This window comes from Cylas formicarius, unplaced genomic scaffold (genome assembly GCF_029955315.1).
Source record: "Cylas formicarius isolate icCylForm1 unplaced genomic scaffold, icCylForm1.1 PGA_scaffold_7__23_contigs__length_41026272, whole genome shotgun sequence".
Lineage (NCBI taxonomy): Eukaryota > Metazoa > Arthropoda > Insecta > Coleoptera > Brentidae > Cylas > Cylas formicarius.
The window spans coordinates 3989053-4010631 of NW_026844352.1; the positions used below are offsets into that span (position 1 = coordinate 3989053).

The following is a 21579-nucleotide window of genomic DNA, read 5'->3' on the forward strand; positions in this document are numbered from 1 at the left end:
ATTCAATTGTTTCAACATTTGCTCAAGTGAAAATAGTTCTGTTGCAAAGCAGATTTTTTTTAATGAAAATAATGTATTTTTTGATTCAAGTACATGACACTTATATTTTATATAACGAAATATTTCATGGATAACGGTTTTCTAAATTAAAAAAAAACATTTACTTCATATACAACAAATTACACAGCATTTTCCTTGATAAGTATATAATTGTATGTAATTTAAATTTTATGAGTACAGTGTACTTGCTGGTTCAGTTGCGGTTTTCGTCACACACGCTGCTCGAGATACTTGAAAAAATCCACATGAAAATCACTATGCTGTGTCGAGAGAGAGTTTAAGGTTTCGTCTGTAATGGAGGGGACCCAAGATATTTGAAAAAATATAAATTTAAATTGCGATTACCAGTACAAATTTTAATATTTACCGAAGTGTGCCGTAACTTTGAAGTTCGACGAGATGTGAAGGACACTTTATACAGGGTGTATTCACAATCAAATTACATCGATTTTGCGAAAGTTCCATAGTGGTCCAGTGCGTCCCTCTAGAACAAGAATCCGCGCCTTCTTTTAAAATAAAAAGCTATTCGTTTTTTTAGTATTTTTCCATATATTATACTGAGGGAACTTGTAACCGCTATACCTCGATAATTGTAGCAGTTGCTTTTGTCTCCTTTTTTGTGGATAGTTGACAAGTATGACATTTTCCATTCTTCGGGTGCTGCCGATGTGTTAAGGCATCTTTGGAATAAATGTCTCAATGCATGATACAGTTTTTCACTTCCGCATTTTATAAGTTTCCCCGAGATATTTCCTGGTCCTGGGCTCTGCCATTTTTTAGTGTTTTACATGCTTCCTTGACCTCCTTCCTTACTGTTGCTCGTATTGGGGATCCTTGTATGACTATATTTGAGCCTACATTTAGGTCATCTTTAAATTGTGACCTATCTTCAGGCAGCATCATTTCAAAGTATTGGTTCCACTCATGGGGTGATATTGGTGATTGATTTGGAACGTTCCAGATTGAAATTATGCGCTGCAGAAGCATGTCAGCGTTTTCGCATGCACGGTCGAAATACGAGAAATTGTCGATTTCGCTTGTTTGGAAAATAAACTATCGAAGTCCCTCCGTCCCAGCACAATATTTTTGTTGAGATGCCAGCGAGACCCATTCAATTATGTGGCTGTCGACGGCCCCCGAGGAAATTTGTTGTCTACCGATATAATTTACTGTGTTCATTTTTTATGTTTCCGCTTTCGGAATCGTGTGCGTTATCGGAAAATTCTCTCGAAAAAAACGTTATTTTTTAATGGATTCCTTTCCGGTTTCCGAACGATGGACCCGGAGTTAATTGAATTAAATGGGGAAATTGTGAAACGGGAAATGACGAGAAAATAAGCGGTTATATGTTCTTTGACATCGTGGATGATGTCGGCCTTAATCACAGGACTCGGTTTGATTGTATTTTTTTTAAACGATGCTTATTTAATTAAAATGTCTTATTTTTCTCATACATATCTCAAAATGTCAAAGTTGCAGCAAGGCGCCCTTTTACTTAAAGAAAAGAAAACATAAATTTTTCTATTTTTGTTTTCATTTGTTGCGCCTGAAATATCGAAGCAAATAAAAAATTATTTTGCCACAAAAAAGACAGGGTGTGTAATATATTTTTTATGACGTCACAATTTTTTGGCCCACCCCGTATATTTACAAATATTTTTAAAATATGCATCAACTCCCATCCTACAACTTTTGTGTTATTTTTTCTTCTACTGTTGTAAATAAGGACGCAGTATTCCATAAATAAATTAAATACATGAATTTGGTTGAAATTGATTTTTGATTTAGCGACAAACACTATTAAAAATACAGTTAAAATAACTATAACTTTGGGAAGCGTTATACAAAGCATCTTCGTTATCCGGCATTATTCTTTTCAAGGCAAAATTTTTCATATTACAATTGCGCTCTCTACTGTCAGGTATTTTGATTTGATCGTAATTTCATTGAAACGAGTCCTGCAGATACGATCGACTCGCAAACATACCGATTATTATATATAATTGAGATTTATCAGCACGTCAAATTTATGTAGAATTCGTTTATTCCGTTGTAGGCGTCTCGGAAGATGGCATCCAAATTAATTTTTTTAGTTTTGCTAACCTGGACGGTTTTGGTCAATGCCGAAATTTCAAAGAGGTACTTAATCAAATCGTCGACGGATGATGGCGCATCAAATGATGACGAGTGGTGGAAAACTGCAGTTTTTTACCAAATATATCCGAGATCCTTTATGGACAGCAACAAGGATGGAAACGGAGATATTCAAGGTAATTTTCGCTTTCTCAGACCCTGAACAACGAATAAGATCTTTGACGTAGTTCTATGACTGAGACCATAAAAGACTGATCAAAATTAATGTTCAATGAATTAATTAAAGTACCTGACTAAGAACTACTAAGAACTAAAAATTATTAATTATGATTTGGATGATCTTTCATTCCGTCACGCACAAACATCGACTATTGCATTTTGTGAGATCTTTTGCTCCCCTACAGTCTACTGCGTTCAGGTGTCAACATTACTCTGCTTCGAGTACCCAACATGGAGTCAACCCCTTGGCATTCTCTACAATCTCAGCCTTAGCACTGAAGAGATATTACTGCCATCATATATTGATAATCTTTGAAAAGATCTCGATAGCTCCTTTGATGATTACTATAAATACCAACTTGCACCCCTTTGGAGTCTATTTGGTAAAGTCTATTCATAGATATAAAAAAGTGACTAACTGATACGAATTAAGGAAATACCCGGGCAAGCTGTAAGAATGAAGTATGGCCGAACAGGTCCGTACTTTGATTAGAATTTAATTATTTGGGGTTTTGTTAGGAAAGATATTAAACAATATTTATTTATTTATGTATGTATTTATGTTTAAATCTAAAATAAAATTACAAATAATTTTTATTACCTACTTAAATTACTTAAAATTATTCACATAATATATCAGTATCACTATCGCTATCATCGCCTGTTCTATTATTTATTTGTTCTATATTATTTGCAATATGGATATACGATTGTTCTGCTTTTTCTATATGTTTAACAGAATTTGCCCAACTTTGTGGAGAGATGTTAAAAACTTTGGTTTCTATGAGTTTGAGTCCATTGGACTTAACAGGGGAAAAACATTGTTACGACAAATGGCAGATTTCAGTTGGTGCGAAACATGTTCAATGGGATTATATATACAGTGGTAAGGTGGAAGCCTTAAAACTGTGTGCCCTAGCTTTTTTGCATAATTATCAAAGACGTATTTCTTTTGTAGGTTCAAGCTTTGTAGAACCTCAATTAATTGTTTTCTTTTATAATCTTCGTGAAAATAAATGTTGTGATTATACATGTAGTTTTGGATTGTTGCTTTTGTGTCACATGAGGAAGGCGTTTTAGTCAACTGTCTACTTACATTGTCCATAACAATGACGCCATTAGGTGGAATGTTTGGAACTAGTTTGTTTTTAAACCAACTTTCAAATAAATCAGCGGTGGTGTCTTCTAGATAATCCAGAGAAGAATGTTTAATATTTTTCGCAGACAGAGAAAGTCCATTTGGAATCCAACCATCTTCAGAGCCATTATGCAAAATAGTTATTCTTTTACCTCTTTTTGATGACGCGTTTGTTTTACACATATCAGTTGAGTCAACCCAACCCTTTTCCGGGGTATCATAAGTGTCGAACCAGGTTTCATCCAAGTAAATATTTTTCGTTTGTTATTTTCTGTAAATCCTATTTTTTTTAGATATTCCAGTCGCCATTTCCGAATTCTAAAAGATTCCATTAAAACTTGCCTTTTGTGAATTTTTTTAAACCTAAAACCCATGTGTTGAATACACTTCCGTAAGGTAGTTCTGGAACATTTAACACCAGTTTCATCTTTTTCAAGCCTCCTAATTAAGATATCTATAGATAGATATAGGCACGCTTTGTTCCTCTTATAACTGGTAAATTTTACGTCGTATTATATCTTGATCACTTTCATCTACACTCGAGAAAATGTCAGCATCGCTTCTTTTTTTCTTCGCTGAAATGGGATTATTCATACTTTTTCATACAGTTGATATTGCAATTTTCGTCAATGTAGCCGTTTCTTCTAAAGATGCTTGCTTGCTGGCACCACGTTCAATGCGAGTCAAATAAACATTGTTCATAACTTCCTTAGTCTCAATGGAATAGTGTTTTCTACATTTGGGCAGGAACATCTCCTGAGGTACACTAGACTCGCACATATTTTGCATAATTCGCACACGATTCAACCCACGTTGTATTACATACCTTAAACTAAGTAGAATACCAAACCAAAGAATATTAAACACAGGTAGGTATAAAATTATTTTCTATTACGGACCACAATTTTACCTGAATTTAAATTCCGAAACTTTAGGTAATAATGTTGTTGCATTGTATGTTAATGACCACCCTTGGATACTCCCATTCAAAAGCAATTGGTCACTTTCTTATATCTATGAGCAGACCACACCAATATTGCCCTGCTTCCAAATAGTTATTCCATGTTTGTTTCCGGTTTTCTATTTTCCCATGTGCACAGTTTTATTATTGTCATTATCTCCATTGGTGATCGCTCGGGTGAATCTGTAACCTTGTCTTGTCTAGGGTTTCTAACGGATCTTGGTTGCAAAAAAATTAGAATATTGAATTTTTGAAAGCAGCAAAATCCAATTTACAAGAAGAGAGCGCAATGATATGATGGGTTCCTGGCCAAAGGCATACTTCATCTCTCTTGCTAATTCGTTTTGTTCTAGCTTCTGCTTTCACGTTCTATAGTATATTCTCTATTCTATAGTTCCATATTCCAAACAAACCGCAAACAGCAATACAGCTACGAGGGGAAGCGCTGATTATTCGGATTCGGAATTGACATATATCTGTGTTCAACATTCACCAACCAATTACATTTTCAAAACCAAAAAACTTTATTTTGTCAAATAGAATATTATTGAATTATTATATTTTTTCTGTCATTGTTTAATCAAACTCCAAGTCCTTTTCATTTGCATTGATTTTGATATAATTTAAAACACGTTGTTAATTTATTTACGTCAAGTAACTTTGTAAATTGTGGTCCTTGAATCGGCCAATATTAAAACCAATATTGGACCCCATCAATCCATTAATACAGAAATTTCATCTACTTCTGCGTTTATGCACTACGAAGCATAGTTGATTTTGTGTATATGTGTATGAACTTTGCGGGAACTGTATTTTTAGGGATAATTCAAAGGTTCAACCACTTGAAAGATATGGGTGTGTCAGCAGCTTGGCTATCCCCCATATTTAGGTCCCCTCAAGTAGACCAAGGTTATGATATATCTGATTATAGGGACATCGGTAAGCAAAGCATTGCATTTTTTAATCTTAGAAGTACGTTCCCATTTTACTTTAGACCCCATATTCGGTACCATATCGGATTTAAAAGAGTTGATAAAAGCTGCTCACGACGCAGGAATAAAAATCATCCTCGACTTCGTACCCAATCACACCAGTAGCGAACATGATTGGTTCATAAAATCGATCGAGAATGATGAAGAATACAAGGATTTTTACATATGGAGGGATGCAAAAATTGTCGATCATACCAGATACCCTCCCAACAATTGGGCAAGTGCTCTTCGCTCGATTATGTGGAGCTTACAACTAACTTCAATGCGTATTCTTTTCGGATCAGGTCAGTCTTTTTAAAGGGTCTGCGTGGACTTGGAACGAGCTTAGGCAACAGTATTACCTGCACCAGTTTTCCGCTGCCCAGCCAGATCTTAACTATCGCAATCCAAAAGTAGTTGCGGCTATGAAGGTGAGTAGAATCCGTTTCAAGTCTGTAGGAAACTCTGTAAGTCAATTTGTCATATTAGATTAGAGTTTCTAATGGAACTGATATCTAGAAAAGGTCTTCTCCAACTGATCTATAGATCGGGAGCATCAACCGCCTTTGCAAATGAACTCACAGCGAGCTTAAAAGGTCACTTTTGTTAGTTGACTACTTGGGGAAACTACAGTCTTATTAGACAAATCTTTAGTGAACAGTAGGGGGTTTTTTGTTGACCACCCCAAACAACAAACGTATAAACCAGATAGATACGGTTGTTTTATAGCTTTTTATAGTGTCTGCTTAAACAAGAGGTTGCAATTATTCTTGTACCAGAATTCTACCAATTGCTGTCCTAATTCTCATTTTCGTAGCATAAAATTAATAAAGAGTGCGATTTTAGGAAATATTGCTCTTCTGGCTGGATTTTGGAGCCGATGGGTTCAGAATGGACGCCGTACCGTATTTATTTGAGGATGATTCCTTCAGTGATGAACCCCTTTCAGGTAATAAGCAACTCATTCCTTACTCGCGATGTGCCAAGATCTTACGGTTGGGAAAACACTGTGGTGCGAATGAGTGTTTCATAATAATATGCGAATCATTAAGGGAGGGATTTCTTGTATGAAACAAGTAAGAAAACGAGTTGATATCAATGTACCTATATTGATTGGGGACCTCCCCAATGACTTTATTTTAACATAAAGGGTATTTCAGAAATGCTCTAGCAATTTTTGAAAGACGAAACTTAATGAGCTGAAGTATGCATACTTGCAGATTGGGGACAATTTGAATGGCTAATTAAGATGTTTCTTATATTCCTCCAGCTTGTTTAATGCTTCATTTTCGTATTCAGTTACGAGTACATAACTTCTAATTTAATTCCAATGATTAATCAAGATTTTAATATTTGGCAGTGGAGTACAGTTGTTTTTTTTTCGATAAAAATATCCATTATAATGTTTTCTACAGAACCACTGGTGAATATAGAAAAGTAGTTTCCAAAAATAAAAAAGAAAAACGCTTTTTTTCTGTATATATGTATATCAAAAATTAGGTGACATTGCATTGACATAAACTTACTTAAGCATCGGTATTATGAATAATATATCTAATTTAATCTTCGTTTTTGTTGGCACAAAATTTTATGACACCCAAATAGTTGTTTCTGTAGCACTATTGTAGCAACTGTGAAAATTACAACATGACAAAATGACGGAACTTTGGCATTTCATTTTTTCAATTCAAACAAATTTTTCAAAATTGTATAAAATTGATTTCCAAAGGATCGAATACTAAATTCTTAATGAACGTTAAATTACAATTTTTTGAGTTTGAAATCATAGTTAAATCATGATGTAATGATGCGTAGGTAATTAATTAAAAAGGAAGTTGGTAATATATAGGGTTGTCTATTTGAATGTCAATAATAAAGCAGGCCATATTTGTGTCCATTTTAAAAAGAAAAAACTTCATATGAACCTATGTTACAAAAATCTTAACTTTTGAGACACAGATCAGCAAAGTTTTCAAAAATAAATTATCTTTTTTTTAATATCTATAATATCACTTTAGATATTTTAATGAAATTTGGTACACATTAGAGGCGTTATTTAGTTTACCACTTTTTTTTAAATACTCCAGTCTGAGGCGTACGGAATTTGACCTGTCTATTTTGGCAGACATTGATGGCACGTCACTGATTAAAATTGTTGCAATCCGATGTACGGTTTCCGCTTATAAAATAAAAACCTTTCAAAGAAACTTCCACAGCCTACTGTAATAGTTTTTACAAAACTTCTGGATTCCTTCTGCGTCGGTTTTTGTTGGGTCGAAATTGCTGACGAAGAGCAGTGGTAAGGTGTTTTAATTCTGGGTTCAGTGAGTCGGGCTGTAACGAAAAAGTTGATAACCGATGATTTTTGGGTATCGGTCTGTGCACGTAGGTTTGATGTTCTATTGATAAGAATATCTAAGAATGGGAGCTGATTATTAGTTTCTAATTGCATGGTAAAACGTATGTTAGGGTGTATGGAGTTTAAATGTCTAAGAAAATCTACTAGGGATTCTTGACCATAAGGCCAAATAACAAAAGTATCATCAACGACCGCAGATTCTTGCATTTTAATATATTTGAAATGATTTTCAGGAATAGGAACTTTAGGAAAGGGGGATTTTACGTCGAAACTGACCAGAACCAGTTTTCCGTGTGAAGGGTTTTAATAAGGAAGCTAGATATTTTGCTTAAGAATATGTTAGGGAACGAATGATGCTGACAATATGTCGAAGGGGTAATACTGGATTGTGAATCTTTGGGAAGATTTTTTCAAGGAGTCTAATAGAGAAGAAGCCTGAATAACCGATTTAAGGTTGCTTTCCATAGATGACGTAGGATCTTTTTTAAGTTCACGATATGATCTGTCTGTAAGAATATCTTGAATCTTTTCCTGATATTGATTGTGATTATGACCACAGTTTCCTTTCTCTGCTTTTAGGATTGCGTTGTTTGTGTTTTTTTTAGATTTTTTAGGTTTTCATTTTTTAAGGATTTTTGCGGTTTCAAATCGAATTTCATTAGCTGTGTGAGATGGCAGTTTGTTTAGGGTAGATTTGACATTTGAAATGATTTCCTCTTTTGGGATAATACGTGGGGCAAGGACTAAGTTGGAAACATTTGAAAGAAACTGATTTTTCCGTTTTCGAAAGTGGGTGCGATTATACATTTATCACAGTGTTTGGTAGTTGAGAAGAGTTTGATGGTTTCACTACTGTTGACGATAGTTTTGCAAATTTCTAAATGTGATTTTGGATAAAAGATGAACGAAGATTTAAAGCTTTGTCATGAATCATGTTTGAAATAGTATCGAACTCGGACAGGGACAAGATGGAAGCAATTTCAAGATGTTGAAACAGAAGAGAAGATGAATTCTTTCTCGAAGTATAGCGAAACTAGATTTTCGGATGGGGTTTTGACTTGATGGGATGTTTTAAGAAAATCGGGGATAACGTTATGGTCTCTACAACGTAACAAAAAGGTCAGTGTCCAGAGTAATCTTACCAGTTTCAGTCGGTGATCTTTTAACTGCTTTTACGCTTGATGTCCTCTCCATAAAGGCTTGTTAATTTTTCACAGAAACTTCTGTAATCGGTTTCGACTCAAAAAAAACCTACGCCGGAGGAAACCAGAAGTTTTGTAAAAAAAGTAGGGTAGGTCGCGGCGGACCTTAACCGTGACCTCCTAGATGCCCAGATTTAAATACTTCGGACTTTTTCTTATGGGATCATCTTAAAAGTCTGGTTTATCGCAACTCAGTTAATACTACTGAAGAGCTTCCTGTGATTTAATAAGAATCAGAGTATGAGGGAACGAGCTGAAGCGTGTATCCTTCAAGGTGGAGAACACTTCCAACAACTTATCTAATTTCTGCGTTCTACTTTCTTTCAAAAAGGTTGTTACTAATTTATTAACAAACAATGCAGAGAAGAAGTTTTTATTTTTCTATGCGAAAACCGTACATCTGATTGAAAAAAAAAAGAAATTAAATTTCTTTCTAAATGGTCTCTTTAAATTATTTCATTATCTATAAAAATAAGATTGAAATAAAAGGAGGACTCCAAAAGATTTGTAAATTGACAAAAAAGACAAAACATCATTTTTGACATCTTCAAAATATATTTATTAATTTTTTTGCAAAAAATTAAAAGAACATTCAAATTTTTGAAACTTGGTATTAAATAGCAAAAAAATACATAAAAATTTAAATTTCAATCGATGAGTATTAATGATTAATGAAATAAATTGAATACAGAGGGTGTTTAAGAAATGTTAAGATCAAATATTCTTACACCTGCCATTTTCGGGAGTAGCGGAATCCACAACAGATTTTCGGAAACCCTTTCAGGAGTATCTGGTTACGTTGCGACTGACTATGAGTACCTGAAACATCCTTACACCAAAAACCTAGACGAAACCTACGACATGATCTACCAGTGGCGACGGGTCTTGGACGATTTTAACGTCGGCCAAAATTACTCGAGGTCTTTGATTTTTTCGGAAACGATATCTTAAATTTCAACAACGTAACTTTGCGTTGCAGGATAATGATGACCGAAGCTTACACCGAAACGCAAGAAGACGCATTCAAATATTACGGCTCCATAAACGGGACTACGATGGGGGCGCATTTTACATTCAACTTCAACCTGATATCGGATCTGAAAGCTGGATTTACAGCTGATGATTTGATCCAGGCGATAGACAAATGGCTAAGCTTTATTCCCGAGCAGTATTCTAGTAACTGGGTCGTAAGTTAGAAGGATTTTTTATTCACGCTGCTTGATTGCTCCGTTGCAGCTTGGAAATCACGATAACAGTAGAGTAGCTACGAGACTGGGGGTTCAAAATGTCGACGCCTTTAACATGTTGGCCGCATTTTTGCCTGGGATACAGGTCACTTATAACGGGGAAGAAATTGGCATGGAAGACGGTGAGAAGTTTCAAATGTTTCATTATTAGGACACATATTCTGATATAATTACATGGTTGTCTAGAGGCGGTCATTTTCTATTAGTACAGCGATCTGTATACACTTAAGTCGTTTTCACAAGAATGACATCTCGGGATATATTCTATTGTATCTTCCGTTCTAGGGCGACACAAAAACTATCAAATGTGCATCAAGGCGCAAAACTGCAAGTTAAATTTTGAGTTTTGCTGATGATACTGTATTGATTTGTTCTGACAATGCTTGGCAAATGTTGAAGTTGTCGATGAAACCTGGTAAAAAACGTTCCATTTGGCTAGTACAAAAATCTGGAATCTTCTTAGTATGAAAGTGGATGAGACTGAATACACTATCTTGATATAACTGTAGACTGTCATTTAAGATGGGACCTACACATTAAAACCGTTATCAAAAAGATTAGGACACTGTAAGCAGAATTTACTTACCTCAGAGATTGTTCTAAAACAACTTTATATGTCACTTGCACAGAGTCATATGATGTGCTGGATTTGCTGTATTGGGCGGAGTCTCCGAAAATCATTTGAGAAATCTTAATTCATTACAACCATTGCAATGAACAACTTATCCTAGCGATATGCTTTTTCTGGAAAGTGAAATTATAAATATCATCACATCCAAAAGGGCGGAATTTATTTAGACAAAGTAGACCATACATAAAACAGTAGAAATAAAGAAGAATGTACCACAATAAGTTCAAAAACGCAAAGACAAAGGACATGTAAATACCATTTCAATCTGGGGACCTAGGGGGCCATGGTTGAGGTCCAATAGAAACGGATTTTCATCAATAGATAGATTTTAGATTATGATTTGCCAATTTATCAAAGTACCTGTTTCAGTCAATCTTCTACGTACATTTGAAGATGTTCGCCTATCTATTAGGAAAGTGCTCTTGATAATCGCCTAGCTTTCGGCTTAGTCAATTTTACAAATAATTCGGAATTGAAACAAAATATGCTAAATTGATTTGATTTTGATTAATTTGCGACAGTACTTAAAATTATTGAAAAATTTTTTAATATATTTCGAACAAAAAACTCTTCTTTTCTTAACATTTTGTTCAATTTCTTGAAATATGGGTATTTTACTCTTTATCAGTTAAAAATTTGAAAAGCTTCTAAGATGACAAGATTAATTTTGGTCAATTTTAAGGAATTCTTTTTGGGATATGTGCATTTACACTAAATCAATACAGGTCAATGAGGATTTCATTCCTAGATACTATAAATCTCATTTTAGTAATCAAACTGTACTGCCCAACAAGTATACGTTTTAATTCCTGTTGTACATTGATAGTCTCACTAACCTCATATTTGGCAATTTGGTGCATACCTTTTCTTTATGCGAGGCAATTAGGTGGACATGGGCTTGGTTCAATAGAAAGTTTCTTAAATTGTAGGAGAAGTGTCGTGCCAGCAAGGTTACGATCCGCAGGCGACTAAAAACTGTACGACATTTTCGGAAATTTCGAGGGACTTTGAACGCACCCCTTTTCAATGGGACACCAGCTCCAACGCGGGATTCAGCGAAGCTGAATCGACCTGGTTGCCGGTCAGCGAGAAGTACCTCACAAATAATCTTGCAGCACAAAACGTCACTGATTTAAAAAGCCATTACAATCTTTACAAGTCGCTGATTCGATTCAGAGAAAATTTCAAGAACGTTTCATCTGATGCGTTATCACTGTTAACGCTATCGGACAACGTCATCCAGATCGTTAGACGTACTGATGACAACGTCTATAGTTACGTGTTCAACGCCGGTAACTCTGTTGAGGAAGTACAGATTTGGAAGACAGCTGGAATGTATAAGGTCGCCCTGGCATCTACTAACAGCAGTTTTGCCATAGAGTAAGTTTCATTGAAGATAATGAAGATTTTAGAAATGTGCAATATGGCTTTCTATGGGGTTTAATGCTTATACCGGGCGTCCCATGTCCTTGACATTCGAAAAAATCAATTTCAAATAAATCGACCAAAACAAAATGTTGGCAGTTATTTCCGAGTTTCTGAAATGGTCATCAATGGGCGTAATTGTCATTTGTCTCGGATGCTATTTTAAATCTGAGACAAATTCAAATCCTGTTGGTCTAATACCGTCTCTAAAAAGAAAGTTCATTAGGGGGGGGGGGCTGACGCTGGAGAACATTTTATGTTAAATAAACTTCCATATCTCCCAACGTCTAAAAATAGTGCTATAAGTGTCGCGATTGTGGTTACCCTTGCTACCGGGTGGATTTTTGTGACACAAAAAAAAATAATTTTCTGAAAAAAGAATAAATACAACACTCCAGTGAAAACTTCATCACAATATCTTTATAAAAAGGTGGATTTTGAGAGAAAATCCAATTTATGGGTTGTTATTAATGTATTATCATGCCGAATTTACCAATTAAACCTTTAATTTATTATTTATGGTGTCAAATGATATTTAACATCAAAATAAAATATTGGTATTCATGTTTATTACTTATTTATAATTACTTCCAAGGTCCCGCATCTGACAATTTTGCAGTATTGTTCCACAGAAATTATTCACTTATTATAAATAAAATATAAATATAAAAAACAAAAAAAAAAGGCCTTCGCATCTTTTCTGTTATTTGATGCTCGTCAAAGTATTTTGATTTCCTACCATTTTAATTACTTTTAATTTGTTAAATATTTATTGCATTGAAATTATTGATAATTGAATAAAATTCTACTGCCTGTAGATCAATAATCAATAAAAATGAAAGTGATTACTTTCTATTTAGTCGATAAAACCTAATTATAAGTTGGAGATTCAGTTATAATACTAAATATTTGAAACCCGCTAAGCAAGCCAAGTATGACATTTTATTTATATTTGAAATATCATTTGGTATCATAAAAAATAAATTAGTGTTTTATTTATTTATTTATACGTTGGGAACAATTACACATTAATAACACCCTGTTAAGTGGAAGTTTTTTTCCAAAATCCAACTTTTATTCATATTTTATATTAGAAGAATGGTATTGAGATGCGACTTTCGGTGGGATGTTGGGACCTTTATTATCTTAGGACATAATAAAAAACTCATATCATATCAATTTTTTTTTAATTGTTTGTAAACAAAACTTCACTTGGTGGCAGGGTGAGCAATCTCCGAGTTATAAAGCGATTGCGCTCGAGGGCGGCCATTTTAAAAACTCAAAAACAAATTTTTGCATTTTCTTTTTGCCGATTCACTTAATATTTATTGTTTTCTGTTTTACTGGGATACCCAGTACATAAATTCATTTTATATATAAATGCAATTCAATTTTTGGTTTTCTGATTTTGTGCCCAGCAATTAATGTTGCACACATTGTCTTAACATAGGTTAACTAGAATAAAAGTTTGGAGGTGAATGAAAGATGAAAATAAATGTTCAAACAAAATTTTTCTTACAATATAACTTGTTGCTCAATTAATGATTTACAGAGAGAGAAAGTTGTTAAGAAGAATTCGTTTTTTAATAATGCACGTATACAACACGACTCTATGTATTTTCATGAAATTTGACCTACCTACTACTCATGAAATAAAACCTGTCTGTGAAATAATATGTAAGTGAATTTGATCAATTGTGTTTTTTTACTTTAACGCGCGTTTTTAGCGTTAAAGTATTATTAATATCAAATCTACTCACAGATGATGGCACTCGAGGAGATAAGATGGCATTGTTGTCTCCTCGTGAACATGAGGAAATAATTTTGCCAACATCACCTAATACTTCAGTTATCAGTATGTTTAATAGTATATTATGCGACATTTAACTTATGAGTGATTTATAGTATATTATGCAACAAGTGCGGTAAACGGCATTTGGCTCACGAGTTTATTTGACACGAGCGGAGCGAGTTTTTATTAAACGAAAGAGTTAAAAAGTTTACCGAGAGCGTTGCATACTATACCGTTAGTTTTTGGGTACATTTTCGCAAAACAACACAAATATATTCAATGACATGACCGTTAGAATACACAAACGTCAAAATTCAAAGCGTGGGAAATATCTCCGAAAACATCCGATTGCTCCCAAACCCGTGCGGCAAAATGTCCGAAACGAAACTGACATGGCAAAGTGACGCTTCCCGCAGGCTAAATCGGTGTGTAATTAGGTATTTTACAGACGGGAGTAGAAAAACAATATTCTACAAAATATGTGAAACGATTTGCATGCATTAAATCAACATTTCATCTGGAAACAATATAGAAGTGTCACTCTTTTGATGTTTCGGTTTCAGTTCCGTTCATCACCAAGTAAGATCGCGTTGCAATATAACCTTCGCATGAAGACACGCGAAATATTTACAATGTTCTTGAAAGCACACCCAATTAAGTAGAACTATTCCAATCACTAATGTTTAACAATTTCATAATATTAGACAAAGTTTTTATTTTTAGTTTTTGCAAGAATGATAAACAAAAATAATTAATAAACTAGTTTATGAACGACATAATTAACGATTTTTTCTACTCCCGTCTACAAAATACCTAATTACACACCGCTCTAGCATCCGGGAAACGTCACTTTACGACGTCAGTTTCGTTTCTCACGGATCCGAGCCACTTTGGACATTTCTGGGATTTTACCGCACGGGTTTGGGAGCAATCGGATGTTTTCGGAGATATTTCGACGTTTGTAAATTCTGACGGTCATGTGAGTGAATGTATTCGTGTTGTTTTGCGAAAATATACCCAAAAATTAACGGTATAGTATGCAACACGTTCGATAAACTTAAGTCACTCGTTTATTAAACACTCGCTCTGCTCGTGTCAAATAAACTCGTGAGTCAAATGCCGTTTGCCGCACTTGTTGCATATTAACGAATTGGTAAATTTAAGTATCAATTAAAACAAAGAAAAAAGGTGCTTTTTTCAGCAGTGTTATGGTTCCAAGTCACCTAAAATATTGGGCTTAGTTTTGTACCCTTTAGGTTTAAGGAGACCACAAAGGGAAAAATCTAGTGGATTTAAATCTCGCGAATGAGGCGGCCATTCTTTCTTCGTCCGATCCACCGATTTGAAAATATTTGATCCAGGTAGTCTCTTACATTTTGCCCCATCTTGTTGAAAATTAATGATTTTGTCGAATTGGTAAGCTTAATTAACGTTAAAACTGAAGTTCTTCAGCTACTTGAAAATGTCGAGACAAACAAGCAGATATTCCATAAGCTAATGGACAGTAATTAATTAATTAATTCAGAAAAACATAGTTATTATACATACGAGCACATCTGAGATGCGCCAAGTTTGGGAAGTAGTAATAGTAGATCTGAATCTGTCTATAAAAAAAGTTCGCCTAGTGTGCATTTTACATTTATAAATCTGTAGGTTATTTTTATATTAATTGTAGTCTTTCTTATATCCAAAATTAAGGTTTATAAAAAGCTCTTTTGGATACTCTCAATCCGATCGATCAGATTCCATGCAGTGGGGTACTCCAAGATTAATGTGGTATTATAAAATAGAATTACTGATTTGTTGTTGCTAAAGCCTTTAGTGTTATGTAATACAAAACCACGGTTTCTCAAGCCTTTCTTTACGATATTTACTACATGTGCAAATGTTAACTGAGAGTCTAGTATGAGTAACTTTTTTAAGTTTTGATTAGTCTAATTTTAAGTCAATATTAGCAGGTTCTTTTTATCTTGGTAACTCTATTACTTTGCATTTATCGAAATATAAAAAAAGTTTGTGATTTTTACAGTAGGCAGTGAACCTATCGAGATTATTCTGGATTGTTAAGATTTCTACTTTCCAACGTTTTGGAAATGTACCCGGTGCTAAACATTTATTAAAAATAATATTGAGAGGCAATACCAAAGTTGGACAACATTCTAAAAATTGCCGTCAGGCCCTGGGCTTTTTTTAGATTTAAAGCAAGCAGTATTTTTCAGACAGAATCGTCCGAAAAATTGTAGATTTCGAGGCTTGTATTTAAATAATTTGATGAAATGTAGGAACGACTATTATTCGGCTTAGACATCCTACTGAAGTAACTAGAAACTAGTTGTTAAGGGTAACGAGTTTTATTACTTCTATTATTTACATATGTCTAAAATATTTTTTATTTTCAGTTTTTAGTAAGTAATATTTATAGTCGTTTTCTTTACTTGTTTTAAAAAAATTTCGTAATAACCAAAATAGATTTTAGTCATTAACGATTCTACATTTTAATAATAATAATAATGAAAATAATAATAGCAACAATAATAATAATAACATTTATATCCGTTAGACTCACATTGATGTAAGTGTGTAACATTATAAATAGTATATCAAATATAAAAAAAAGCATCACATTGTTAAACGAATAATAATAAACATTTAAATAGTTCACTTCACTCCTCACTTGAATCAAACAATTTAATGCAAAAAAAGTTCTTCCAGTAGAATTGAAGTGATCATTATTTTACAATTTTATATATGAAGAAAATCATCAAATGATTTTAAAAAGCATCTCAATAATTTTTTCTGTGCACCTCGAAGTAACAAGTAAATTAATAAATATAAATGCATGTTGATAAAAATAATTGAATTATTAGAAAAAAATATGTAAGAGTTAAAAACAAATGAAAAAAGCGAAAATATGTTTTAAAATTTTTAAACTATTTAGGTTAGGCTTCGTATTTTACATAAATAATGTAGACCTTTCTGTAAACATTTATTACCTTATCTTATTTGACCGGAAGAAAGCAATGTGTTGTCTGGAATGATCGGGAATCTATTGGATTGGACATTACTAATGGAGTGCCTCAGGGTTCCATTCTTGGTCCACTTTTGTTTGTAATATACATAAATGAGGTAGTATTTGTAACAAATGCTGCGGATGACATATCATTGATTGAATCGGAGAAAGATCTAACTAATTTAAATAAAAAGGCTGTCACTACACTCTCCATGATTGAGCAGCGGTTCTCTGCAAATAAACTTAAATTAAATTCCGCTAAAACAAAGACCATAATTTTCAATACCAATAGAAGAAGTAAAAAATCTGAACCGGTTAAACTCCTTGGTGTTTACCTAGATGCATTTTTAACCTGGTCGCTTCATATTGACTACCTGTGCTGTCAGTGGTCTTCTCAGGTTTTTATTCTGAGATAACTGCAAGCCCTATCCGTATAGTTTATTTTGCACTGTTTGGCAGTGTCTTATATGGGCTACTATTGTGCCTACGGTCTGCAATATTCAAAAAATTGAAAATACTTACGTTACCATGTATGTTTATTCTCCAAACTTTAGATTGAAATCCACTCAAATTTGTTTGTCTTTCCGACTGATGCTGGATATCACAGCTACATGATTCAAACAGCTGAGAATATCATAACATTAAAATCATTTGTGTACACTCTTTTTCGGTCCAAAAATATTGACGTTAAACGACTTTCCATTAAAAAATTCAAGCAATTATCAAAAAACCAATAAACGAATTTGTTACATAGTAGTTTATTTTGTAATTAATTATTCTTATATACAAAGTTTTACTTTCTAGTTACACTGCTTTAACTGTTTATATGTAACATATTTATCTTGTTTGTACTCTTCCTGACTTCAAAAATACGTTTTTGTATTTATAAGTGGTCAATAAACGATTATTTATTTATTTAATCACTTCTTCAAAACTTATGAAAGGTCTATTGTATGCAAGGTGTATCATTGTAACTAATCTGGACCTTACAATATAACCTTTAAGTTGTGCACCCTGCAAATTGCCATTTTACATCTTATTATTCACTGTCATTAAGAAACAAGCTATAATAAGTACTAATATACTAAGATACTAATAGAAGATATTGAAATTCTATAGGCGAAAAAAAAAATGTAGTTCAGGGCACAAAGTATAATTTTTTTTTCAAATTTCAGCGATGATTGTGCAGATAAAGCAGAACTTGGACCCCATGACTGCGTAATTCTTAAGTTAGAAACCTCCATGGAATCCAACACGGAGACTGTCGCTCCATCTTTGGCATTTCTGGGATTTGCAGTTACTTTAACACTAGTTGTATCCGTCGTATAGGTGTAATTATTTAGCGTTATCGTTATAAATAAATAGCTACCAAAAACATTAACGCGTTGCGCTATAGAAACAAGACGGTCGAAAACCAATTACCCCATTCGCTGTTCTACCTTATCCTCGTCTATTATCTCTTTAAAACTAAAACAGGGAACGCAAAAACAACAACGAGCGAGTTTCCCGGACTATTCCGGAAAGAAAATAAGGAAAAGGCGGGATACAATAAGGATAGCTGCGGCTCGGGTTAGGCCCTTGGGGAATTGGAAACTCATTACAGTCGTCTTTGACCCCCCCGCAAGACCATGTGCCACCCCAGAGACAACATCAAACTTGAAAGAACTTGAAAGTCCGTATGTACGCAGAACAGCCGTGAGAGGAATGGCTAAGAAACGGAATCGGATAGTTTGGAGTTGTTATTTAATTTGTAATATTATAATTGAATTTAATTTTGCTCGCTCGTTTCTATTGAGTGGTGATAAATTATTTGGAATTCTATTGTTCGATATTGAAAATACATAAAATGAACAATTGCGTTTATTGCCATCTACCAACAAATTATCTTGTTGCTTTCGAAAAATCGATGAAATAGAATTTTTCGAAAGTTCTTTCTTCATATATATAAGAATAACTTCCGAACGGTTTTAACAAGATTGCTTTCAAAAAATTGTCACTGTGCGGGGCAAGTTCGATGTTTTTGCAAATATCTCGCGGCCTGTATAATTGACGAAACCTGAAACTCTCTCACGACACGGTTTACGATACTGTTCAAATAAAATTATCCCATCTTTAACGGTTTTTTATTTATCGCCAATAATTTAGCCACAAAAACGGAAATTTTTAGGACATTTCAGATTTTTTGCTCATAAACGACACACCCTGTATATGATACAATCAGTGTTCGAAGTAGAGCTTATGGCCATGGATTTTCTACGCGTCCTGGTTCAAGAATTTTTTGAAAATAGTAAATGGTTTTCATGCCATGCAGTGCGCCGTAATAATGAATGACGTCATCGTCAGATTTTTGCCCATAATTTGAAAACCCTGTATAAATGTTATCGCACTGGATCTTCTGCGTCTGCCGGTTAAAGAATTTTGCCGATCGGGTGAACGATTATGGAGGAAAACATATTTTTCTGGAAGCTAAAATTACCAAAAAAAAATGTCAAAAATGTTAAAAAAATACTTGGCAAAATTTGGCATTTGGCATTTTCTACCGTTTAAATGTGGACAAGCACTTTTACTTCTCTGCTAAATTTGAAGTTGATATCTGCAAATTTAGGACACTTAGCACATTTCTCATTTAGCACTGAATATCGGGAACACCCTGTAAAATATGTGAAAAATTTAAATGCAAAGTCTTTCAGTTATAACCAATTTTCGATAATAGGGGGACCCATTCTTCAGTTTTTTTGAATTTGTATATTTTTGCAAATTTGTTAAGAATAAAAGTTTATAGAGCCGTATCTTCTGGTTCTCCTGGTTCAAGAATTTTTTTGGTCTCGTAAACAGTTTTTGAAAAATAATATTTTTTGTAGTTTTTTGCATATACAGTTTTTTTGACTTAGGGACAAAATACCCTGACAATTGTTCTTTTCGGGAGTAAATAAATAGCTGTAGACGGTCCTGTAGGTCTAGACCAAACCAGTCTAGACGCGATGAAATCATTTTCTAGTACTACGTACAGCATAGTTTTCGGCAAACATATTTTCTTGAAAATCATTTAAAAATTAAAAATTCGTATACCAGGAAACGTGGAAGATGCACTGCTACAACCTCTACCTTTAGCATTTTTTCGATAATAAACCTAAAAAACCCTGAAAAGTGCCGTTTTGGTCGATAAAATTACAGCCGCAAATGAATAATTATAAAACATGGGATAATTAGGTTTAAACAGGTATACTTTATCGAGAGAGTTTCGGGTTTCGTATACTATACAAGGTGCCCGAGATATTGGGAGAAATGTCATTCGAAACCTCTGCTATTTGAACAAATAACTCTCTGAAATAACTCTGAAATTCGGCTTGAACGATACGGGGTGCATAATAAAATTAGTTCGATTTTGCGAAAGTTTAATAGTGGTCCATAGGAACACGATAGAAAAATAAAATAATATGTTCTTGCAATAATGTTTGGAAAGTTGAGATTTAGCAACCACGAAGACACAGGAAAGGGTCGTTATAGGAAGGAATTCGTCAAACGTAAAAGATCTATCAAAATACCTTGATCTAAATTTAAATTTAGGGTATTAACATGGGTAAGGAATTTAATTTTAGAAAAAAAGATAATTTGGGTTTTTAAATTTAACAATTTTGTAGTATAGGCGGCATTTGAGTATCTTGTTTTCATATTTAGCTAGCAAGCATCTTTTTGTTTTGTGTCTAACTGGCTGTCTATGCAGTGGTATGCCATATTAAGCAGTACTTTTGTATTTTTTTTTTTTATCTTATTCGAAGGTCTAACCGTTAGACATGGTCCATGCACTACGTCACAGTAATTAAAAATTGACAAAACAATGGAATCACATAACATTTTTTTCATACAATGACTTAGTATATGCCTTGGCCTAAGTAGTCCTCTCAATCGACCTATAATCTTCTCGCTGAAGAGTGTACTTAAGATGTTCCAACATTGAAAACTTTGTTTATATTAAATGTCCAAAATTAAAAAACAACATCTAAAAACGAAATTCCACGAAAATAATCAAGCCCATTTTGTCCTAGAAAATTGCATCGTGTCTGCCACCAAACAATAACCAGTTATAAATACAAGCTGTGTTCAAAAAGTAAGGTGATTTTTGTAATTGGGCGGGGACGTACATTCCATCTTCGATAGCTTTTTGTTATGTTGGTACACATGTGCCAAAAATATGTTCACAGTTTCAGCCAGTTGGCAGGTTAACCTTTTTTTGGGACACCCTGTATAAGCGTTATAGACAGAAGCGTTAGATGTGTTCTGTATGAAATTACAACTTACCTTATTTTTTATCCAATAATTGATATCTTAATAAAAATATATGGTATTACATTTGAAAATTTCGTTAAATAAATTGGCCAAAACGGCACCACCTATTTGGGACATCCTGTATAAGTTGAGGTGCTGCTGTCAAACTGATTGAGTCATCTCCTTAATCTGTGGTTAAATTGC

The 21579-nt window shown here is 33.9% G+C and overlaps 1 protein-coding gene across 1 annotated transcript; it reads left to right on the top strand.

Moving 5' to 3' along the window:
- The first annotated feature begins 1989 nt into the window (after positions 1 to 1989).
- LOC132704958 (maltase 2-like) lies at positions 1990 to 18568 on the top strand. Its single transcript, XM_060675316.1, has 10 exons — positions 1990 to 2330; positions 5292 to 5411; positions 5467 to 5681; positions 5749 to 5874; positions 6290 to 6392; positions 9789 to 9924; positions 9984 to 10191; positions 10241 to 10373; positions 11812 to 12262; positions 18285 to 18568. The coding sequence occupies exons 1-10, from the start codon at positions 2129 to 2131 to the stop codon at positions 18436 to 18438; spliced, it is 1848 nt and encodes a 615-aa protein (XP_060531299.1). The 5' UTR covers positions 1990 to 2128; the 3' UTR covers positions 18439 to 18568.
- The last annotated feature ends 3011 nt before the right edge of the window (positions 18569 to 21579 follow it).